Genomic DNA, 25,486 nt, shown 5'->3' with positions numbered 1-25,486 from the left:
GACAAGCAGTGCTCCCTGTAAACTGAGCGTGTGAGTGGCCATCCAGGAGAGATTCAGATGCCACCCCGCTGATTAGCAGAGCACCCACAGCATGTAGCATGTGTTTCTACTGGTGGTGTACATCCGCACATGCGTTGATGCACATAACAAAATTCAGCTCATGGATGGAAAAAATTAGAGGGAACATTGAAGATCAATGCATTGGCAAAGTAGTGCGGGGAGACTTGCACAGCATATGTCAGAACCATAGTATTTATTTTTGCCAGATAGCTCCCATTCATTAACACCATGACCTCTAGTGGCATTTATTAATATTACTAGCCTATTTAATATTTTTATTTAAAGTTATGGTAAAAGCTGGTCAAGTACAATAATACTAATCTCAGATTAAATTGATATGTTTTGATGCATATCTGACATTAAAAACATTGTCTCTCTTCATAGACATTGGATCTGAAAGATACACCTTCGGTTTTACCATTCGTGATTCACCAGCCTGCTTCATAAATGTAAATTCTTGGGGCAGAGAAGAGTATGTTAGATCACTTTCAGAAAGTTTTAGAGTAGGTGACTGTGGTGAGTTGGAGTTTACTCTTAACATATTTCTGTTTCAATATTTTTTCCTGTAAACCAGTGTTAAGTGTTTGTAGTTATACTGTATTTTTAATCTGACTATTAGAAGAACAGTTTAATTGGAAACAGATTGTTCATTTATATAAGCATAGAGAGTGAAGGCATAAATCTTTTAGAATAAAAAGTCAAAATTACAACAGTTGCCAACAGCACCCAAAGCCCCAGATATAAACACTCAGTATTACTACTCAGAACCCACCAATAGTTAATGGATCTACATTTTCATATTGTGCTCAATTCTTAATAATTTTTAAAAAGGGAATTGTATGTGTTAGGATAATTTAGCATTTTGCCAGCATATTTATTTTAGTTTTAATTTTTAAAGTGATCACACACAATTGCCCATCAACCCCACTCCACAACACAATCCACCCCTCCTCCCCAAAACTCTCCACGACTGCGGATTTAATTATATAGGTCCTCCGCCGAAGTCTCTTGAAATCAGTAGAAAGAGTTCCATTGCCTTCAGTGGTCTTTGTATTAGGCTATGTGCCTGGTCTACACTAGACCAGGCAGGTTGGCTTAAGGTATGCCATCCAGCTACGCAAAATGCATGGCTGGATTTGGCTTACCTTAAGCCAAGCCGCCTAAGAATCTACACTCCTGTTGGCTTACCTTACTCCTCACAGATAAGGAATACAGGATGCTGGGTGCGGGGGCTGCCCTCAGCATTTGATTTGGGGGTCTACACTAGACTTGCTAAATCAAACACTAGAAGATTGACCTCCAGAGGGATGATCTTCTCAATAGCGTAGACATGCCTATGGGATGAAAAAAAGCCTCCACAAAGATGTGTACCACTTTAGGTCTATATAAGCTATATTTTGAGGGTTCAAGTGAGACATGGTAGGAGGAAACAATCCATTACATACATATACACATGCATAGGATGAAACAATTCATTACACACAAAGAAAATGGAAAATGACTGCCTAGGAAGGAGTACTGAGGAAAAGGATCTAGGGGTCTTAGTGGACCACAAGTTAAATATGAGTCAAATGTGTGATACTGTTGCTAAAAAAGCAAACATGACTCTGGAATGCATTAGCAGGAATGCTGTAAACAAGACATGAGAAGTAGTTCTTCCGTTCTATTCTGCACTGATTAGGCCTCAACTGAAGTATTATTTCTAGTTATGGGCACCACATTTCAGGAAAGATGTGGACAAATTGAAGAAGGTCCACAGAAGAGCAACAAAAATGATTCAGTGTCTAGAAAACATGAGCTATAAAGGAAGATTGAAATAATTGGGTTTGTTGAGTCTGGAAAATAAGACTGAGAGGGGTCATGAGAACAGTTTTCAAATAGTATCTAAAAAGTTACAAGGAGAAGAGTGAAAAAATATTCTCCTTCATTGCTGAGGATAAGACAAGAAGCAACTCATTTAAATTGTAGCACAGATGTTTAGGTTGGATGTTAGGAAAAAATTCCTGTCAGGATAGTTAACCACTGGAATAAATTACCTAGGGAGGTTGTGGAGATATGTAAGAGCAGGTTAGACATCTATCGGGGTGAGCTAGATTGTGCTATGAATGCAGGGGGCTAGACTTGATGACCTCTAGAGGCGGCTTTCATTTCTGTGATTCTATGGTATATTGTCCTTGTGTGGCCCTCTGCACAGGTGTGAATTTGACTCGTAAAACACTTTTAAAGTATTGGTAATAACTATGTGAATTTTTGCTATCTAACCTAGGCCACATAAAAAATTGCCCAAATATATGTTTCTGTATTAATATTTTCAATGTTATATTTCATTTCAGTGACAATTGAAAATCCTTTAGTGCAAACAAAGGAGCTAGAAAAGGAAGAAAAATTCAATCCCACAACTCCTAGGTAAATTTAAAGTAGGTGTCAAGCTTCTTTTGTGGAATGATCATGATTAATATTGTATATACTTGTTAGACTGGACAGTTATTATAAAGCAATTTCCCTTGAAAAATCTCAAGTTTAATTTTATGCATCTCTGCTTTCCACCACACATTAATATCACTGATTTAACAGATGGGGGGATACTTGATTGGATCTATAAGGTGCTGGACAGCTGGATAAAATAGGACATGTACTGGAATATTGAGTGCTCTTCCTTCTATAGTCCAGATGACACAATCACATTAAATAGGTATAGAATTTAGGAATTTCATGTGATGAATTATATGAATGTTAGTTTATCACAACTTATGGCCAGTGTTCAGTTGGATAAAAGGCTAAAGGGCCAGCAACCAGACCATCAGAGACATAGGATTTTGTTGGTGGATCCTAGGTCTATGGAGAAAAGGGAGACCTGAAGTCTCTGCGGAATGGGTTTCCTCTTTGGGACCCTCCATCCTCCTTGCATCTGCTTTGCGTGGGGAAAAGTGAGAGGATTCAGAAGAGCAAGCTGATTCTTTGTGATAAACAGTGAAAAGCATACCCTGAGAGAGTTGTTGAGCTATGTGGTAGTAGCCCTGTAAACCCAACAATGGACCCAATTCAGATGCCTGGTATCTGGACATAGGGAAGATAAGAGAGTTACTCACCTTTTGCAGTAACGTCTGTTCTTCGAGATGTGTGTCCCCGTGGGTGCTCCACTCAAGGTGCTGGGCTCGTCCCAGCGCCGCAAACCGGAGGATTTTTCATTAGCAGTAGCCCCTACTGGACTGCGCATGCGCGACGGCCCCTTCGCGCCTTTCATCTGAGCGCAGTCCGGTCTTGTCAGTTTCCTCCCAACCGGAAGCATCTGAAAGATATATAAATAGAAGCGCCGAAGCAGGGAGGAGGGTGGGTCGTGGAGCACCCATGGGGACACACATCTCGAAGAACAGACGTTACTGCACAAGGTGAGTAACTCTCTTTTCTTCATCGAGTAGTGTCTCCAAGGGTGCTCCACTCGAGGTGAGTACACAGCAGTGGTCTAACATTACATGAGTGCTTCGGGCCTATCGTCCTCATGCTGTAGACAAGACAGCCTGAGCTATCCTTGAATCAGAGGTAAGTATGTTCGCGAGGGCGTAGTGTCTAGCGAATGTGAGGGTAGATGACCAGGTTGCCGCACGGCATATGTCCTGCAACGGTACTCCATGAAGATAGGCAATGGATGTCACCATGCCCTGGGTGGAATGAGCACAAAGACCACTTGGAAGAGATCTGTTGCGCAAGGCATAACATTGTGTGATGCAAGCGACGACCAGGCGGGAAATACGCTGCGCAGAAAGTTGCTTTCCCTTGGAGCGCTCGGCTGTAGAAAGGAAAAGCCGCTGAGACTTCCTAAAGACTCGAGTTCTGTCCAGGTAAAAGGCCAGTGCTCGCCTGACACCTAGAGTGTGTAGACGTGCGTCTTCCAATGAGCAGTGAGGCTTTGGGTGGAAAGTCGGCAGGGTTATGGGTTCATTTATGTGGAAAGCAGAGTTGACTTTTGGCAAAAACACTGGTTGAACACGCAATACTGCCTCATGACTGAAGAATTGCGTATACGGTGGATCGGCAGAAAGAGCTGCTAATTGACTTACTCGACGCGCCGACGTAATGGCAAGTAGGAACACCGTTTTCATCGTGAGCATTCGTAGATCACATGTTGCGAGCGGCTCAAAAGGGGAGTGAGTCAGAGTGTCCAATACTAGAGGCAAGTCCCAAGGCTCTGGTGGGATCCTATGGGCCGGATACAGATTGTCTAATCCTTTCAGAAACCTTTTGGTGATAGGGTAGGCGAACACTGAATGGCCGTCAATTGAAAGACGGAAGGCTGAGATTGCCGCCAGATGTACTCTTAGGGAAGAAATAGCCATTCCCGTCGTCTTTAGAAGTATCACATAATCTAGGATTTGTTGTATAGACAGCGAATGAGGGTCAAGATCTTTTGCCAAGCACCACGAATGGAAACGACGCCATTTTTGTAGATAGGCTTTACGCGTCGTATGCCACCTACTGTTGATCAACACGCGCCTCACTTCTTGAGAACAGGAGAGTTCGGAAGCCTGGAGCCAGCTAGGAGCCATGCCGTGAGGTGCATGCGGTCGATGGCTGGGTGAAGAATTGTGCCGTGTTGCTGAGAGAGCAAATTGAACAGTTCCGGTAGTCGTCGTGGATTGGCAACTGACATCTTCGACAGCTGTGTTAGCCAGGTCTGTCTGGGCCAGAAGGGTGCTATCATAATTACTGTTGTGCCGCCTAGTGCTATCTTTTCCAGAACTCTTGGAATGAGTGGAAGAGGAGGAAAGGCATATAGCAATTGGTGCCGATCCCAGTCCAGGAGGAAGGCATCCCCCAGAGAGTCTGTGCCTATGCCCGCTCATGAGCAATATTGAGGGCATTTCCTGTTGTGTCGAGTGGCGAACAAGTCCACCTTGGGGAAGCCCCATAACAGGAAGAGGTCGCGGAGCACCTCGGGGTGTAATTCCCACTCGTGTTGTGAGAGGAAATGCCCGCTCAGAGTATCGGCGATCACATTGTCCTTGCCAGGAAGGTATTCTGCGGTTATGGTGATGCCTTGTTGAATCGCCCAATTCCACAGGCGCACAGCCTCTGCGCAAAGAGAGCGGGAACGCGACCCCCCGTGTTTGTTGATGTAATACACTGTGCATATGTTGTCGGTGAGAATCTGTATGGAGCATCCTCGGATGATGGGCAGAAAGTGTTTGCAAGCATTGAAGACTGCTCTCGAGAAAATTTATATGATGTTGCGATTCCTGGGGCGTCTAGAGACTCTGTGTCCGGTGTTCTTGAAGGTGAGCGTCCCAGCCGAGCAGAGAGGCATCTGTGGTGATTTGCAGTGATGGTTTGCGGGCATGAAAGGGGACCCCTGTTAGCATATTGTTGGGGCTGTCCCACCATGCCAAGGAAGTCCGGACCCGGCTGGGTAGAGAAACCAACCTGTTCGTACTGTGAACCCGGGATGTGTACACGGTGAACATCCAATGCTGAAGACTGCGCATATAGAGTCTGGCATGCGGAACCACATACGTGGTGGCCGCCATGTGCCCCAATAGCTGTAGACAGGTAAGTATTCGGGACTTGGGAGAAATTGATACCAACTTCACCAGGTCCTGTATGAGTTGAAACCTTTTTACCGGCAAGCATGCCCTCGCGGTCAGGGAGTCGAGTCTTGCTCCGATAAACTCCAGGTCGTGAGTAGGTGTCAAGAAGTATTTCTCAACATTGATTATGAGTCCTAGGGCTGCAAACAGAGTGGTAGTTGCCGACACTGCCCTCGTGGCCTCGTCGAGTGTGGAAGCCTTTAGCAGGCAATCGTCCAGGTACGGGAAGATTGTAAAATCGAGGCGCCGCAGGTAGGCCACCACTAACGCAAGGGTCTTGGAGAAAACCCGTGGGGCCGTCGATAGTCCGAAAGGTAGCACGCGATACTGATAGTGGTCGGACCCCACTATGAACCGAAGGAATCTTCTGTGGGCTGGGTGGATCGTTATATGGAAGTAAGCATCCTGGAGATCGAGGGGCGCGAACCAATCCCCTTTGTCTAGAGCAGGGATGATCGAAGATAACGTAACCATCTTGAATTTTTGCCTTCTCAGATGACGGTTGAGCCGACTTAGGTCCAGGATAGGCCTCCAACCCCCTGATTTTTTCTGGGTGAGAAAGTAGCGAGAATAGAATCCTCTCCCCAAAAAGCGTGTTGGCACCCTTTCCACTGCCCCTAATGTGAGAAGGCACGACACCTCTTGATGGAGAAGAGTCTTGTGAGAGGGGTCCCTGAAAAGGGACGGGGAAGGGGGGAGGGAGGAGGAAGAGAGGTGAAGGGAATGACATATCCTGAAGTGATTACGTCGTAAACCCACCAGTCGGTGGATATGAGAGCCCAACGATGGTGATAAGGCCTGAGACAATGATGGAATACGCCTTTTGTGATGCCTAGAGTCTCTGTTAACGGGGTGATCCGAAGTCCCTCGATCAACACATCAAACCTGCTGCCGGCCCTGTTGTTGGACGGACGCTTTGTTCGGTTGTTGGCGACACTTTTGGGGACGTTGTCTTGGCCTCTGTTGATCGTATGGTCTGCTCCGAGGTGTCGCATACGAGAATGGTCTCTGCCTATTGTAGGGTATGTATTTCCTACGTTTGTAGGGGGGCGTGTACATCCCCAGTGTCCTCAAAGTTGTACGTGTATCCTTGCCTGAGTGGAAGACCTGATCCGTTGACTGGGCAAATAGTGACTTGCGATCAAAGGGAAAATCCTCCACCTTGGCCTGCAACTCCTTTGGGACAGCGGCCTGGTGTAGCCAAAACGCCCGACGCATGACTATGGCTGAAGCTGTGGATCTAGCAGCTGCACCAGCCGTGTCGAGGGCGATCTGTAAGGCTGTTCGGGCGACCGTATAGCCCTCTTGTATCACCGCCTTAAGAATCTGACGTTTGGAATCCGGCAAGTGCTCAAACAGAGGGACCAGTTTTGAATAGTTGTCGAAATCGTGATTTGCCAATTGTGCCGCAAAATTACACATCCTCAGAGCAGAAGTGGAGGAGGAATATACTTTCCTGCCCAAGATATCCAGCCTTTTAGCCTCCTTGTCATTTGAGGAATTTTTGGTTTGAGACGTTCTTATTCTCTGCTGTGCAGCGTCTACAACAAGGGAGTTAGGCTGAGGATGTTTGAACATAAACTCCATATCCTTCTGAGTTATGAAGTATTTCTTATCCGACCGCTTATTAGTTGGTAGCGATGTGGCCGGAGTCTACCAGATGTCGTTGGCAACCTCCAGTATAGCGTCATCAAAGGGAAAAGCGAGCTTTGACTTCTGGGAAGGTTGTAAGTTCTTCAGCAGGCGATGCTGTTTCTGTTGTACATCCGTGGTCTGGATGTCTTGAGATTGCGCAACCCTCTTGAAGAGTTCCTGGAACTGCTTGTGGTCCTCCGTAGGAGACAAGTCCACAGGGACAACTGCGTCATCCGGCGAGGAAGAGGAACGCTGCGCCAGGGAATCAGGGCTCTGGTGTCCTTGAAGAGGAGTGTGATCCTGCCTATCTTCCTGATCATGTGAATCCAAATCCCAAGCCGAGGATGGTGGAGCAACAAGAGGAGTAGGCTCGTCTGGACCATGTGGAGATTCAGGCCGAGAAGATTGCGGTGACCGTGATCGCGAATACCTTCTGCGGCGAGATGAATGAGAAGAGCACTCGTGATAACATCGGTTGTCCCGGCGGCTGTGGCAGGGAGAACGGCTGTATCTTCTCATCATGTCATATCGACGAGGACACTCTATACGTCTTGGAGACCTTGGTGAAAGGGATCTCCTATAATAGCGTGAAGGAGACCGTGAGTAGTGGTCCCAATAGTATCGACGTGGTGGCGAACGACGAGGTGACCTATAGTAGAGTTCCCTGGGGGCCGTGTAACGATGAACATGACGATGGTAACCAGCATGGGACGAGGTAGGTGAATCTGGCCCAGGGGAGAAGGTGACACGGTCCGGTGTCAGGGACGGTGTCCAGACCCTTGCAGATTTTTGCTGCGCTTTAGTTGGCACTGAGGAATTGAAGGCAGGCTGAGGAAGTGCCTGTGGCAGAACAGCAGGCAGCAGTGGAGCCTGTACCACTTGATCGTTGGCAGAGCAAGGGCTCGGTGCCGTTGGATCAGCCGGGGATGACGTGAAAGCCGGGGGCTGGGGTGGCAGAGACTCTTGCTGCGGTGCCGCATCAGCGGCTGATGTGCCCGGCACTGAGGAACATGGAACGGCACTCAGAGGAGGTGCTGCGGGTGCCGACACAGCTGGTTGCAGGCACGCATGCGCAGGAACTCCCGGTGCTGGGGCTTCTCTTGCCGGCTCCACCATGGCCGTTGAAGCCGTTGCCGGCACCGACTCCGCTCGCAAAGCCTTTGCGGGTACCAGAGCGGAGCTTTTGTGGCGGGTTGCAGTTGGGGCAGAGGAGTGGCCCTTGCCCGACTTGTCCACGGGGAAACTCGGCGCACAGCCAGAGCTCCCCGGTTTGTCTGAACTGCCGCCCGGCGTCTTATGGATCCTGCGGGAGATCTCTTGCCCAGCTTGATCTTTGGGAGCAGAGCGCGGCTCAGCGTCTTCTGGAGCTTCGAGAGCCTTATTAAATAAAAAGACCCTCAGTCTCAGCTCCCGATCTCTTCTGGTGCGAGCTGTCAGCTTCGCGCAATGGCTGCACTTTGCTGGGACATGCGCGTCCCGAGACACCGGACACACCGGGAGTGTCCATCGGAGACAGGGATAGTCTCTTGGCACTGAAGGCACTTCTTGAAGCCAGGTGATCCTGGCATCCTTGAGTTTTTTTTCTGTTAATTAGTTCTTTTGTCAATTTCAGTCAGGAAGACAGACTGACTGACCGCTGAAGAAAAACAGGTGGTTTTTTTTGTTTTTTTTTTTAAACAGGGAAAAAAAGAGGGGGACTACAACTACTAACACTATAACTGATAACTATCTCTGACTAAACAAGAAAACTAACTCTAACTAAGAGACTTTCCCTTTCTTCTCAGAGAGGAGAAGGGAGCCCAATCTAACTCCGTCTGCGGGTGCAGACGGTTGGAGAGAAACTGACAAGACCGGACTGCGCTCAGATGAAAGGCGCGAAGGGGCCATCGCGCATGCGCAGTCCGGTAGGGGCTACTGCTAATGAAAAATCCTCCGGTTTGCGGTGCTGGGACGAGCCCAACACCTCGAGTGGAGCACCCTTGGGGACACTACTCGATGAAGAAAGTAGTGTTACATTTTAATGCAATTGTAGCCTGCTGTTTAAAATGAATTCACGTGTCTGTCCTCATTCAATGTGTGTCCTGAACAATATCTTCAACTTACTATATATTTTAGAAATGTGTCTGTCTGTCTGCCTGTCTGTGAGTCTGTTTGCTCAAGAACTCCTCCTAAATGGTAGGAGCTAAGATCACCCACTCTGGTATGCAGCTTCCTCTTGTCATAACATAAAGCAAGGTCAGGATTTGGTTGTGCCAGGACAATGGAATGTGCCTGGAATTCAATTATTTCTCATAAAATGGAAAGGAAGGGCTTGGGCAGGAGACAGTTATACAGGAGAATGACCAAAGGAGGCAGCATGAGGCCAGAGAGATGGGGACCAGGACAGCTATAACCTCATTAGGCCAGAATGGGGCAGGAGTGTAGAAAGGCACAGCTATCTATATTTCTGAGAATTTGTGTGTCTGTCTGTCCCCCGGGGGGGGGGGGGGAGGGACATGCACCTCTTTCTTGGCTGTGCTTACTACAGTTGCAGTCGCCATGGAGAGATGCTTCTTGTCTAGTCCCAAGCTGCTATAGTCATAGAAGGCTGGGGTTGTCCTTTCTCCCAAAGGCAGCCTGCATACTGAACCCAGCTCATTCCTAGCCCCACCCCAGAACAATGATTTAAATAAAGGAAAACAAACAAATATTTTAATTAAGGACCTGAGCAATGCTGGGTAAATCTTCTAAGTATAGATATATATTCTTCCAAACAGTCTTACAGGAAAAATTTATTTAGTCATGATGTGGACCTTTGGCTTTTATATTAATATAGTAAAGCTCCTCAATAGCTAAGTAGGACTTCCATTATGTCTGCAGTATGGTATGTTGAAGTTAATTGAATTTATTCAAAAGATGATTGTGCCCATTGTATTTATTTAAACACTGAATAATTTTATGGAAAGGTGTTTAATCTTGTCAAAAGCCATTTGCATGTCTTTGTCTGGAAGGCAGTTTAAGTACACTAAAGTATTATTTTTAAAAATGTGTTTACATGGTATCACTATGATTTTGGTTTTATTTAACTTTGTGAAAGGCATCTGGAAATCTGAGATGGCACAATGAGTTTAACTAGCCTCAGAGTTAAGTTTTTCACAGATGCTGAACAGCTGAGTGCAAACTTTTATCTACACAAATTCCAGTGTGGAATATTGATTGAGGATTGTTTGTTTGAGAGAGAAACAACCTTTTTTCCCCCATATATTCTTCAGTCATTTGAATATGTGAAGAGAGAACTCTTTTATCCTAGCTAATGTTTTCCTTGTGTGTGTTTTATTGGTGGTGGTGGTGGTGGTGGTAGTAGTATTTGTATTTGTCCCAAAAAGTTTACAATCTAAGTACAGTACTATAGACTATATCCATTGTTACTGAGTAGCTACCCTAAGAGTATGTAGTTTTAACACTTTACAAAGCACTTTTTAAATGTTTCACTACATGGCGTATATATCACAAAATAGAAATCACCTGAGAAGTGCTGAAAGTGTGATGGATTTGTGTTTTACAATTGCTTACAATCCATGTTGACATCATGTCCTTGTTCCTTAGGATGAAAAATTGCAGGTTGTTATAAAGATAGAACAACTTTCATTTCCTAACTTTTTATCATCCTCCACATAAGTTCTGTAGAAAAAAAATTAACTGACATTGTTTGCTGTGAACTGATATAACTTCACTGGATAGTATATCAGTGATGTGTTAAATACATTTTTGTGCATTCAATTTAGCTGCTACAAATTACTGCTCAGTGAGTCTCATTCAGTGGTCAAAATATGTTACCGCTATGAAGTGGACACCAAACTGCTTTCCTTGTCACATCTACCTGTAAAAGATCCTCAGGATTACTATTCTCTAGGTGACATTGTTGCAAATGGGCAAAGCCTTGATGGAAGAATCATTAATGTGCTCGCAGCAGTGAAGTCAGTAAGTTAGAAATGCTATAATAAAATGTTGTTGTTTTTTTCCTGCTGAAGCTATGATTGATTTCAGTCTAGATTTAGATTTATGGAATCATGTATGCCTGAAATAATTATTTTCTTTTGTCTTGGTCTGCAGTCATATGGATTGAGTTAATATGAAGTAAGGGTAACAAGTGACATTAATTATTGGTTTAACATTCATAAGAAAATGTAACATAAGGTTTGATGTATATATGTTGCTTTATCTGATACAAAAAGCAAAGGGACAAACTTATTTAAATTGTTATATCCTACATAAAGGTCCACTTTTATAAACTAAAAATTAGATTATACAGTTAAGTTAATGAATGTAGTATTTAAGTGTTGCCATGCTAGGACTTCTTTGGGATGTATAAAAGTCTAGACAGCCCCCCAACCTGAAGCAAATATTCTCAAGCAACTACAAACCACATCACAGAAACATTAACCCAGGAACCAATCCCAACAACAAACCCTGTTGCCAACTCTACCAGCATATTTATTCAAGTGACACCATCATAGAACCTAATCACATCAGCCACACCATCAAGGGCTCATTCACCAACACATCTAATGTGATATATGCCATCACGTGCCAGCAATGCCCTTCTGCCACATACACTGGTTAAATCAGACAGTCCCTAAGAATAAATGGACACAAAACAGACACTAAGGGTAAGTCTAGACTACATGGCTCCGTCGACGGAGCCATGTAAAATAGTTTACTCAGCATAGTCAATGAAGCGGGGATTTAAATAATCCCCGCTTTGTTAAAATAAAAATGGCCTCCATGCTATGCCGACAATCAGCTGATCCAGTACAGCGTAGCAGTCTAGAAGCGACGCGGTCGACAAGGGAAGCCTTTGTCGACTGCTCCGGTATGCCTCATGAAATGAGGTTTATCAGAGCGGTCAACAAAGGATTCCATTGTCGACCACGCCACGTCTAGACTGCCACGCTGTGTCGGATCAGCTGATCATCGGCACAGCGCGGCGGCCATTTTTATTTTAATGAAGCGGGGATTATTTAAATCCCTGCTTCATTGACTATGCCGAGTAAACTATTTTATATGGCTCCATCAATGGAGCCATGTAGTCTAGACGTACCCAAAGAATGGTAACATACAAAAATCAGTAGGAGAACACTTCAGTCTCCCTGGACATTCAGAAAAGATTTAAAAGTTGCCATCCTTCAACAAAACTTCAGAAAGAGACTTTAAAGAGAAACTGCAGAGCTGCAATTCTTTTCCATACTTGACACTATTAATCTGAGTTTGAATGGCTGGTTCACTACAAAAGCAATTTTCCTTCTATTGGTATTCACTAGAGATGTTAAAATACCTTTATACATAGAGGGGCAGGCGGTAGCCAGTGTTTGTGAGGAGCTAGCTTTTACGCCTGTTCCCCTCCTTTTCTTCCCCCCTCCGTCCCCGAGCACTGGCTGTCCCCTCCTCTCCTCCTCATCCCACCCCTACTCCTCGGAGCAGGCTGGGACCAGATCACTCAGGTCTCTAGCTAATTCCTCAGGCTGTTTTGCCTAGGGGAGGAGGCTTGGGGGAGGTTGTGGAAACGCCCCCACACTCGCTGGTGATGAGAAGCGGAGCAATGTGGCAGAGATCTTGGTGAGTGCATTAGGCTCAGGCAAGGTCACTGTTGCCTGCCACTGAGTATATGGAGGGACTTCTACTGCTGGCACCAGGTCCCTCCTGCTAGTTACCCCAAAATAAGGGGCCCCAGGCAGTTGGATGCACCGGGCTCTGCATACCAATTGCTGGCCCCTTGTCCCTCCCCCCAGCACTGAATTGGGGGGGTGACCCTTTGTCACCCCCACATCACCCCTGCTCCAATCAGCAATTCTTTAGCTTCGACCGTACCTCCCCGAGTCACCTGATCGGTATCAATTTGAAAAAGCACTCAAAGAAGAAAAAACAGTTACCTTCTCGTAACTGTTGTTCTTTGAGATGTGTTGTTCCTATCCCTTCCATACGGATCCTCCTTTCCCTCTGTTGGAGTAGCTGGCAAGAAGGAATGAAAGGAGTGGTTGGGTTGGCGGAGTTAATATTGAGTGACATGAAGGTGTCACTCTAGGGGGCTTCCCACTTGATCCGATGGAAGGTGCAAAGGGAATCATAGAATCATAGGACTGGAAGGGACCTCAAGAGGTCATCGAGTCCAGCCCCCCGCCCTCAAGGCAGGACCAAGCTCCATCTACACCATCCCTGACATTGGGAAAAAGCTTCCAATGACTGTGCACGTGACATGCGCATACCTGATTGGAATGAATATGAACAACATATCTTGAAGAACAAGAGTTAAGAGACGGTAAGTAGCTATTTTTTTGTTTAGGTGATTTCAGTACAGATTTATGAGAATGGAACCTTCCAAAAACACACGCATGTTTTGGGATCATCTCATCATATGAATAGAAGACATAAATATCTGGTAATCAACTTTTTTTCAAAGTAAATCAGAGTGTCTAGGGATTCCTTCACATACATAATTCATTCCATGTTTATGAAACACACAAGTTTGGCCCTTTGTGAGTAAAAGACAACACTGTCAAACTCTGCTTCTCAACAGAATACACAATCTGTGGAACTTGTTGTCAGGGCATGTCGTGAAGGCAAAACTATAACTGGATTAAAAAAAGGAATTAGATAAATTCATGGAGGATCATGGCCATTAGCTAAGATGGTCAGGGATGCAACCCCATGGTGTATCCTTGCTTGTCACTTTTATATGTTTTGCTCATTTTGAGTCTTCCTTTCTAGCTTGATTCTTCTTAATTCTTCTATATATTTTAGGTGGATAATAACATTGTTCTTACTTGTCAAGGTTGGGGAGCCAAAGTACTTTACAACTTCAGACAAAAGGAAGGGTCAAAGGTGTGAAGTAAAGCTGTATGATGAAACAGAGTTTTCCTTTGCGATGATATGGTAAATTATATACATTATTCAAATATACAAAGCAAAGGTAGAAAAATTGAATGCTGTAAATATTGCCATAATCTTGAAGTAGTTAATTGACATACATTATTAATTGGGTGGCCTCTGTGTGATGAGGCAGCAATATTTATTGAATGGTAGCAGTGTCCATTAAACAATAGTACGTATAAAGGATATCTGGTTGTATGACCTTGGATATGTTATTTGTTTCTATGAGTTATTGACAAACTTACAGCCCAGTAGTGTCAGAATGAAGCTGAACTACAAATAAATTATGAAAGGTCATCAGTGATATGGAAAAATAAAGAAACTGTTCCTAATCAGACCACTAGACATTTTATTTATGAAAAGAGATTTATTGTTTGTTCCCGAACATAGATCTACTTTTGCATGAATGTACTTATTCATGCCTGTCTGCACATTCTGTAATTAAATCTAGAAAATATCAAGTAAACATATTATTGGATATGCATTTATGTAGCACCTGCCATTTTTTAAAAGATCTACAAGTGCAGCACATTTCCTCCCCAAACCAAACAGTTATAAAGGGAATATAAAATATGACAAAAGACTAAGAATTCATAATAGGAAGTGGAGTTAGTGTAAAATAGCATTAACATAAAAATGTTTTGAAATAATCTAGGAAAGTTGTATAGTTATTTGGTGGGCTATATTTTCAAAATACACCCTTGGTGTTCCCATAGTTTTGTTTATATGACCACTTGAATGTACCTGTGACATAATTTGTATACCCAAATGCTTTGTGCTTGTGCACATAGTATACATATTCAGTTTGTTTGTTTAAACCCAGTAGTTTGCATGTACAAATTGTTCATGGACAATCAAAAGCTGGATTGGAGTATTTCTGACAATTTTAACTTATAATTGCATCCTTGTTTAATATTTTCGGATGATGAGAGGAATAAATGCTTCTTAATGGCAGAAAGCAGGAGTGGGGAAACCTCAGGATACGGCTCCCAAGGCTCAGGGCTCCTCTCCCTCCAGCATTGGGGAGCCTGTGCCTATTATGGGACAGGAACACTCAAAATCTACTAGCCTGGGCCCCAATAGGCCCTGATGTGCGAGAGGAATATGGGGTGGGGATGTAAATGACTAGTTGACTAGCCAATAAGCAAATGCTTATCGGACAGTTGAAACACTAGTTGACTAGTCACTTCTTCCCCCTTGCTGCCTCTATCAGAAAGAGGCAGGAAAGGAGGGGGAGAAGAGGAGGTGTTTCAAAGCGGCAGCATTGCATGGAGCCCAGGCCTCCGTGCGGTGCTACTGCTTTGAAACACCGGCCTTGGTCTGCATGTGGCATTTTAAAGTGGCAGCGCTGCATGTAGCCCTGGGTCTGCCGCTTTGAAACGCCATGTACAGCCCAGGGCCATTTGGGGAGTCCCAGGAGTCCCCAGTTGGCCCTGGGCTGCATGTGATGTTTCAGAGCAGCAGCGCCCCCACTAACCCCGGGCTCCACATGGCACTTCCGCTTTGAAACGCTGCAGGGAGGCTGGAGCCAATGGGGGACTGCTTGGGTCCCCTACTGACCCTGTGCGCCCTGCTGTGTTTTCACCTTTGAAGTGTAATACACTTCAAAGGTGGAGGCACCTTCTATCAACTAATTGAATAGTTGATGTAAATTGCATCGACTATTTGATTAGACAATTAATCTAAATTTAACCTCCCTAATGTGCGGAGTGTCTCCTTCTTAGTCAGGGCCCATATCAATGAGGGTTATTTTGGGTTTTTTGCCTTCTCACTTGTATGCGGTTCCCAACTGATTTTTCTGTGAGTCAGTGGCCCCGACACACAAAAGGTTCCCCACCTGGCATAAAGGCTAATACCTAATGTTTTTCATATATTGTCATCAATGTTCTCCTATACTTTAACTATTAAATAGGGTTTTTTTTATTTAGTTGGGATAATGAATCTATCCAGCTTGCGCAGAGTTGGATGCCACGAGAAACAGGTATCCCCTTTCGACTTTTTTGTGAATGATTTCTGCTATTGTTTATCTTTAGTGTGATACTTATTTTAAATAACAAATAATTATGTTTTTGTACCCAGTAATATTTGCATCAGATGTGAGAATAAATTTTGACAAATTCAGGAACTGTATGACTGCAACTGTTATATCAAAAACTATTATTACAACTAATCCAGGTAAGAGACTATCAAAACCCACATATTGTTGACTATAGTCGGAATAGTGAGCCCATTATACTTCACAATAACATGCTTGCTCAAAAGATGCAGAAAAGCTATTTTGGGATACCTCCTCAGTGTAAATGTAGCCATTGGGGGGACGTGATAGAAGTCTATAAAATCATGACTGGTGTGGAAAAAGTGAATAAGGAAAAGTGATTTACTTGTTCTCATAACGTAAGAACTAGGGGTCACCAAATTAAATTAGTAAGTAGCAGGTTTAAAACAAACAAGGGAAGTTTTCTTCTTGCAGTGCACAATCAACCTGTGGAACTTCTTGTCAGAGGAGGTTATGAACACCAGAATTTTAAGAGGGTTCAGAAAAGAGCTAGATTAATTCATGGCGGTTAGGTTGATCAATGGGTACTAGCCAGGATGGGTAGGAATGATGTCCCTAGCCTCTGTTTGTCAGAGGCTGGAAATGGATGACAGGAGTGGGATCACTTGATGATTCCTTGTTCTGTTTATTTCCTCTGGGGCACCTGGCATTGGCCACTGTTGGAAGACAAGATACTAGGCTAAGTGGACCTATGGTCTCACCCATTATGGCCATTCTTATGTTCAATTGGAAATGTTCTCTAAAGGCTTTGTCTCACCTGCAAATAGCATTATGCTTGTTTTGTGAAATTAATATTTGCATCCTTTCTGAGGGCCAGATATTTTATTTCATTGTGTAAATGGGGTGGAAGGAGAGAACAGGTGTTGATCTGGGCTGAGTCATCCTCTGTGCAGGAGAATGTTGGATCAGCAGCAGGGCTCCCAATCACTTCACTTGAGTTCAGGGAAGACCCTTGTGTGAACACGGTACATTGAGAACTCTTGATTTTGGGGACTGGAGAAAATGTCAGACAAGAGCTGATAAACACAGCTTACTGTGTATTGAATGTGCCATGCAGTCTCTGGACATATGGCACATATATAGGTGCTTATGCAAACTGATCTTAGCTCCCTCAGCCCTGGTCTACACTAAGGAGTTATTTCAAAATAACTCCCTTAGGTTGAATTTATATGGGGGACATCCACACTACCATGCCCGTTATTTCGAAATCTCTACTCTTGCTTTTCCCGGGGAATAACACTAATTCTGAAATAGTTATTTCGAAATAGTGTTAGCGTGGACAGTCTGGTGCTGCTGTTTCAAAATAACTACTCCCCAGTGTAATTTGAATTAATTACTCCCCGGGTTCTTCCTGGGGCTCTAAGTTGAGGAAACGCATCGACATTAATGGAGCCTGCCTTGGACTAATTTCAAGGCTTCCCTGTAGTGGGGACATGCTATTTCAATGTTGTTGTTTCGGGAGTTATTAAATTGAATTGTTATTTTGAAATAGTTTCCTAGTGTAGACATACCCTCACTGTGACAAGATCTCCATAAAGGAGAGTAGCCGTGGCAGTGTAGTCTTGAAGCTGGTCCTGATGCCAGGGAAAAGTGCCTGGATGGTGCACGGGGCATCTCAGCTTTACAGATCTGGGTGGCAGGGCTAGGCCTGATTTAATTTGACTTTCTGACTTTTCTGCTCCTCCGAGGCCTTATCTTTGTGTTAGTTATATGATGTTGATACTGTAATATTTTGCTCATATTTTTAGAGTATTTTCCCCTCTTGCAGAAAGAGAGAGTCAGGTGTTGAGGGAACAATAATTTCTAGTTTTTCTGCTGCATCTCCATCTAAGCTTCCTTCATGCATCCCATGCATGTATTAATAGTTGGAGAAGGAAAGAGAGAAGCATCTCTCTGCTAATTGCAGACTGATGTGGTTGTGGTGCTACCAGAATAAAAATAGCAATAACTTCAGAATTCAGATGTTTTACTTGTCATTTTTTGCAGGGAACTTTTATTCATATCTAGTTTTTATTTTATATTTTCAAGACACACCAGAATCGAATATTCTTTACAACTTCGTAAAAGAGAGTGCAGCAATGGGAACTTTGAATGATATAACTGACGATCAGTTACAAGAATCTATAAATTGTAAGCATTCATCCAGATGCCTTTGATTTCATGTAACTGTTGTGTAGTAGGCATGTTAAATATCGGTTAATTGAATAATCAAGTAACCGCATGAATTCTTATCTATTAGTGGACTATTCTATAGTCCCCAGGGGCAGGGCTGGCAGCCAGTGTGCCTCACTCCCAAGGAGCCCACTGCCACTGTACCAGAGGCAGCAGTGCAGGGTGCCAGATAGGAGCTGGTCCACTAGGAAAGCCAGTTTAAAACTAGCTCCCCTTGCAGACTGGCTGCTTGTTGCCCTGTGCTGCTGTCTCTGATAAACAGGCAATAGTGTGGGGTGGCAGCAGCCCTTGTCCAGGTGGGATCTGAGCTCCCGGACCTGGTATGAGCCGGAACCGAGCCAAACTGCCTGCCCGCCTGGCTCCTAATACACTTTAAATGCAGAGTCGTAGCGGGGGTAGGTCCCAAACCAGCAGCGAGTCAGGACTGAACCAGGCTGCTGGCCACCCAGCTAAAAAAGTAACTGGCAGGGAAGGGGGAAAGCGTGTAGTCTATAGCATTAACCTATAAGCTTTTGCTTATCGGTTAACCGGCTACACTATTACATCCCTATTGTGTAGTACTATCGTTTGCTTTTTGGGCCTGTTCCTAAAGCGTTTTTATTTTTAAATGGGGTAAAACTCATTGACTTCAATGGAAAATTTCACTCAAGAATTTCAGGAGCCAGCCATTACTGAGCTACTTTAAACATTGTCTGACCGTGTTGTGTACCTCAACTGTGGATGACTGCTTTCCTGCATAGTTTTGACATGCTATTCTTAGAAATGCACCGGCCTTGGAGCAAGAGGCCTAAACTGAATAAATCTGAATACATAAGCGAGGGCAAACTATCACACATAAAACACCTATACATGAATATATTTAGAAAAAGAAGCATAGAATAAATTAGAACAAATATTTATTTGAAAATGTTTTACAGTAAACCTCATTTTCTTTTCGATGGAGCTCCTAGGTATTTTATTGAACATCTCACTTTTTTATATTTATTGTGAACTTACTCTAAACCCCATTAAAGACAGTGGAAGTCTTTCCATTAATTTCAGATGGACTTTAGATCAGGCCCAATATTTATTTTTAAACTTAATCGTTCTTTTTTATTTAGTGGTGTTTTCTAGGATTTATTTAATATTTTCCTTTCAACTTTAGTGCAGACTATAGTTGACATTTATACTGTGGAGCAATTAAAGGTAAAAGCTTTGCAGAATGAGGGAAAACTTGAACCAATCTATGGCATTATTTATGCATATATTTCTACATTGAATATTGATAATGATACATCTAAATTTATACGAAACAGGTGGTAAGTAACTGTTTATATTTTAAATCTATATGAAAAGCTCTTGCCCCTCTCTCCTTTAGCCTTTCACAGTTGACATCAAACAGTGTTTAGCCTAGTTCCAGAACAGTAAAATGAAACTGTTTTGCCTGGGGTGGATGGGAGGGAGGAAGGCAGAGGTGAAAGTAAGCGGGTGCACCCCAGTACACAGTTCCGGTAAGAGTGGGCTGCACTCCGGTAAGAGCCCTCTGGGGCATGCCACTCTGCGGGAGGCAGTCAGGCAATTTAATGGGGCCAAATAGAATATGCGGGAGGCAAGCATGCTCCCAGCTGGGTTAGTAGGAGGGGCTGGCAGCAGCTTCCATCTGGCTACAGTATCTGGCCCTGCTCCTGTCGGTGGGGTGGATTGCAGAATTGGCCCCTCTTTGGCTGCAGTTGTGTTAGCTGTCTCCTGTTCTGGGATAGCCTTAAAGATCTGCTCCCCATTTGCTGCGGGAGGGTTTGGTAGTGGGTCATACATCCCAGCTCTGACTCCTGCTCCCCTACGTATCTCCAACCCCCTGCCCTGACTAGGGAGGTAATCAAGTAGTGCATCAGAGAGGCAGCAAGTGTGGGGAAGGAAAAGGTGCCAGTGCTGTGGGGAGCTGACTTAAAAACTGGTTCCCCTCATCACAATATCCACGGTGCCACCTGCCCCCCTGCCCCACGCTGCTGCCTCTAAGAGAGGCAGCAGTGGGCGGGGGTTAGGGTAGGCTGCCACAAAGTAGACCCTGTCCACTGCGACCTTGGCTGGCCACAGGCAGAGGCGGCTCCAGCAGCAGCCCTTGTTTGTAGCCACCCACAGCCACCATGAACAGAGGCTGCTGCGGCAGCAGCCCCTGTTCACAGTGCTCGGGCTGGCTGTGACCAGGGGCTGCTGGACTCAGCACAAGCCAGGACTGAGCAAGCCTGGTTCAGTCATGGCTCCCACCCATCCGGGACTGCTGCAGCTCAGCATTTTAAATGTAGTAAGAGACACACGGCTCTTACTATATTTAAAATGCAAAGCCACAGCAGTCCCAGCTCAATCCCGGCTCACACCGTTCTAGGAACTACCCCTGCTTCAGCTCTGCAGTTTAAATGTAGTAGGAGCCAGGCTACCTGCATGCCCAGCTCCTACTGCATTTTAACATTTAAACTGCAGAGTTGCAGAGGGGGTAGCTCCTTCTGAGTACCTCCTGTTATTGGCTAATCATGTAATTGATACAAATTAGATCGACTACATGATTAGATCGACTACATGGTTAGGCATTTAGCCTCCTCTTAAAATCCTTAGCCCTGACTCCTGCACCCACAGGTCCACCCGCTGCCCTGAACAGCCCGCACTCCACCTCACACTTACATTTCTTACAGATACTGTTGTGTCACACTCCCCCTCTTTAGCCTTCCTAAGGGGGGGGAACAGGTTTTGATACTACAGTACCTGTAAGAAATGTAAGTTACTTTCACCCATGAAGAGAGGGGATCTTGTCTCTTTAGAATGGAGGATTTCATATGTAGTATTTTGTCGGAGATTGCTAGAGATGGGGCATGCCCCACCTGGCCTTTGGAAAGAGAGAGGAGAGTAAGAGCCATTTTGTGTCTGTGTATAAAAGATGAAGGACTCTGGCTGGAAGGAAGAGTCCACTGTCAGGGTGGGCTTGGAAGAAAATCAGGTGGTACAGGGAACAATTTCAAACTGACAATAATAAATGTGTACCTGTTGTAATGAATTCTTTGTCTTTTCCTGTTCCTTGCAGTTCAGGGTGCCACTATGTGGTCAATGAAATGTCAGACACCTGCACTTTCTGCAGTGACAGTTCTTCAAATGCTAAGTCTGTCTTTACCAGTTTTGATTTGCTAGTTGATCTTACAGATCACACAGGCACTTTAAATTCTTGTAACCTCTCAGACGTTGTAGCTGAGGAAACATTAAGTTGCACGGTAAATAAAAATCAGTGTCCCCTGCTTGATATGACCTGTTTTCTAGTGTGAAGATTCAGCTATGTGAAACAAGCCAAAAATTATTTTGTTTTTACTTCTTATACAATAGAACTTCAGAGTTATATACATCTCAGAAATGGAAGTTGTTTGTAACTGAAATGTGCGTAACTCCAATGTTATGGCTGCTCTTTTAAAAGTTTACAATTGAATATTTAACTTAATACAGCTCTGAAATTTTACTACAAAGAAGAAACATGCTGCTTTCTATTTATTGCTTAGAGGTTTACATTTAACATAGCACTGTATTTGTTTTTTGTTTGTTTCTGCTGCTGCCTGGTTGTGTACTTCTGGTTCCAAGTGAGGTTTGTAGTTGACTGGCCAGTTTGTAACTCCTGTTTGTTAACTCAGAGGTTCTACTATCCAACTATTGCTCCTGTCAAAGAATAGAAACTAACAAAACTATGTTTAAATTTATTTAAGAATTTATAATGGTACCTCTTAAAACCTTACTTTGAATAAAAGAGATTCATTTTTAAAATTACACTTTTGTGGAGGCATGATTGATATTTCAATTTTTCTGTCTCCCTGAACACTAAGTAGTGTATTCTGTTCAATATATTTAAGTATTTATAGAACATAAACACTGTGATATTTGATTGCTTTACAAGTTTATTAATGAACGGCTTCTCTTTCCATCTCCCACTCAGTGGGAAATATTTGTTGCAATTTTTTTGTGAGGTGTGATTATTAGAACATTAGACCAAAGAAATAAGTGACTCCTTGTTGTATGGGCTCGTCTACACTGGCCCCTTTTCCGGAAGGGGCATGTAAATTTCATGAGTCATAGTAGGGAAATGCGCGGGGGATTTAAATATCCCCCGCGGCATTTAAATAAAAATGTCCGCCGCTTTTTTCCGGCTTTTAAAAAAGCCGGAAAAGAGCGTCTACACTGGCCCCGATCCTCCAGAAAAAGCGCCCTTTTCCGGAGGCTCTTATTCCTACTTTGAAGTGAATAAGGAATAAGAGCCTCCGGAAAAGGGCGCTTTTTCCGGAGGATCGGGGCCAGTGTAGACGCTCTTTTCCGGCTTTTTTAAAAGCCGGAAAAAAGCGGCGGACATTTTTATTTAAATGCCGCGGGGGATATTTAAATCCCCCGCGCATTTCCCTACTACGACTCATGAAATTTACATGCCGCTTCCGGAAAAGGGACCAGTGTAGACGTAGCCTTTATGTATATCTTTGCGTGTTTCAGAAATAAGTATGTTGTTTGATCATTTTAATAGGTCCATGAGTTCCTCACTCTGACAGAAGAGCAGAAGACAGCATTAAAATGGCACCTTCTTTTGGAACGAAGCAAAATGTATTTTAAAGTTAGTATGTAGTGTTAACACTATACTAGTAAACCAGTTGTTGGTGTCAGTTAAGGAAAGGATTATTTTAGATAAGAAAGTCACCTAGTATACTTGTTAATGTAGTTAAAGGCTGTGTCTACATTGGCACCCCTTTCCAGAAAAGGAATAAGGGATCTTCCGGAAAAGGGCTTATTTTCCGGAAGATCCCGTCTGGACTGGCGCTTTTCTCCGGCAAAACCCCGAGCCGGAAAAAAGCGGCAGCCATGTTCATGCAAATGCCGCGGGGGATATTTAAATCCCCCACGGCATTTGCAATTCCGACTGGTCTCATTAGCATCCCTTTTCCGGAAAGGGGTGCCAATGTAGATGCAGCCTGTGAATTTATGTTATTAATATTTGTAATTATTCCAAGAAAACAACAAAAATCCTTATTATTGGGTTTTTGACAGTAGTATGCGCAAAATCTGAGTGAGGCCTGCAGGATCTAGCCACTGCTGAGTAGAACCTTGGTCTTGAATTATGCATGTGCTTAACTGTAAACATATTAGAACCACTGATTTAATTGGGACTGCGCCTGCATAAACTTAAGCACATGTATGTTTGTAGGATCAGGGACCAAGTTACATGTTTGATTATATCATACAGTTAGAGTCCTGCAGATCCATGGATGTGAATGTGGCTATCCACAGATAATTTTTGCAGATATGGATACAAATTTTTTATTTAGAGCCCTGCAAATTTGTAAATATTTGCTTTAAATCCATAGGTATCCACATCCATTCATCTTTTTTGCGGATGCAGATGCAGATACAGTTTTGTATTCACATGGGGCTGTGCATACAATATCTAGGATTGTGTAAATATTATCTTTCATATATAATTATGCAAATTAAAATTTAAAAAAATATTGGTTTTGCCTTTGGGGAAGGAAATGTAATAGTATCTAGTCTTTACATGTCTTGGGAATAGCTACAGACCCACACAGATGGAGAAGGGAATTATTTAAAACATTTGCTCCTTTGATGGAACATTCCTGGATTTTTTAAAATCATACACTTTATTGTGAGCTGGACAGTACTTCCTGTTTAAATAACATTGGCTGTTATAGAACTACTGTAATCAGACTTAAAACTTTTAACGTTCATTAAATTTACAGTTTATAACACATACCTTTCCTTAACCTACATATACTCTGGTTCCCATAAAATGGAAGCACTAACTTTGATATTTATTATAAGCAATATGTTTCACTTAGATTTGGAAAGAATAAGTTTTGAAACATTTATCAGAAAAAATACACGTTTTTATTTTTACAGTTGGTTTTTTCGCCCAGTTTGAGAACCGGATTGAGAGTGAACTTGCTTTCGTGCAAATTGGCAGATCCTGTAGAGGCCAGTCAGAGCTTGTCAGGAAAAGGAAGAAAATAACATTGTTTGGCTTTTTAACAGCTGGAAAGATTTTAAAAGTTTGCAGTTCATTGAAACTACATTATTATAAAAAAGTTTAATGCAATACTTCCATTTGTTAAATGCATTTAAATTGGTAAAAGAGAAACAGGTTTATTACTTACTGATCTTTACAAACAGGTCTATATCTTCTCGATCTTTCTATTTTATGTTATTCTACTTAGAAAAGCTTGTTTAGGGCTCATTTTAGGAAAAAATCTGTCTGACATTTAGATGTACTTTCTGGTAAATTAAGCTCTTTAAGTAGAGAGGGAAACAATTTTTCATTCAGTTTATAGTAAATTTTGAAAACTGATCAAAGGAATAAAAACCGTTATTTAATCTAAACTGCAAACATGTTTTTATTACAATATATCCCACAGAAAGGAAATTCTAAAACTATATATTTCTTGATTTATTTTAGTAGATATAATCTGTGATCTTGTATAACATGGGAGAGTAGCAGATCACAGAATTCTGTCTAGCCAAAAATTATTCTCTGAGACTGCTGGCTCACTGAAGTTCTGTGTTCTTTAGCCAAAGAGGATAATCACTCCTTTTTAGGGAAAATCCTTGTAATTCTAAACCACAAAGCATAGTAGACAAGTGATTCTCAACCAAGGGTACTTGTACCCCCTGGAAGATCTCTGCATAGCCCCAGGTACATCAACTCATCTATATGGTTTCCTAGTTTTACAATAGGCTACATAAAAAGCACTAGCAAATTAGTATGAACTAATTTCATACAATTACTTGCTTATATTACTGTATAAACTGTACACTGAAATGTAAGTACAATATTTATATTTCAGTTAATTTTATAATTATATGATAAAAATGAGAACGCATTTTTTCAGTAATATTGTGCTGTATTTTTGATGTCTGGTTTTTACTGATAGCAAGTCATTTTTAAGTGAGGTGTAAGTTTGGGGGACACAAGACAAATCAGACTCCTGAAAGGGGAACACTAGTCTGGAAAGGTTGAGAGACACCAGAATAGACATTGTGTTTCCTGCTTCTCCATAATGGAGTCATGTAGACT

At 43.1% G+C, this 25,486-nt stretch overlaps 1 protein-coding gene across 3 annotated transcripts in view; it reads left to right on the top strand.

Annotated features, from left to right (window-relative positions):
* The window catches only part of MEIOB (meiosis specific with OB-fold), a 36,717-nt gene extending 12,258 nt beyond the window's left edge, over nt 1-24,459 (top strand). For all 3 annotated transcript variants that reach the window (XM_075899825.1, XM_075899824.1, XM_089769322.1), the window contains exons 5-15: nt 445-576; nt 2,394-2,466; nt 11,042-11,237; nt 14,086-14,186; nt 16,112-16,164; nt 16,263-16,358; nt 18,268-18,369; nt 19,556-19,709; nt 21,464-21,647; nt 22,931-23,017; nt 24,316-24,459. In XM_075899825.1, the coding sequence (XP_075755940.1) occupies nt 445-576; nt 2,394-2,466; nt 11,042-11,237; nt 14,086-14,186; nt 16,112-16,164; nt 16,263-16,358; nt 18,268-18,369; nt 19,556-19,709; nt 21,464-21,647; nt 22,931-23,017; nt 24,316-24,426 (1,289 nt within the window). In that variant the 3' untranslated portion in view covers nt 24,427-24,459. The remainder of the gene's footprint in view (nt 1-444; nt 577-2,393; nt 2,467-11,041; nt 11,238-14,085; nt 14,187-16,111; nt 16,165-16,262; nt 16,359-18,267; nt 18,370-19,555; nt 19,710-21,463; nt 21,648-22,930; nt 23,018-24,315) is intronic.
* Nucleotides 24,460-25,486: the final 1,027 nt, after the last annotated feature.

The sequence above is a fragment of the Pelodiscus sinensis genome, chromosome 15 (genome assembly GCF_052426305.1).
Source record: "Pelodiscus sinensis isolate ZL-2025 chromosome 15, ASM5242630v1, whole genome shotgun sequence".
In the NCBI taxonomy this organism is placed as follows: domain Eukaryota; kingdom Metazoa; phylum Chordata; order Testudines; family Trionychidae; genus Pelodiscus; species Pelodiscus sinensis.
This window is presented reverse-complemented; position numbering and strand designations above follow the sequence as displayed.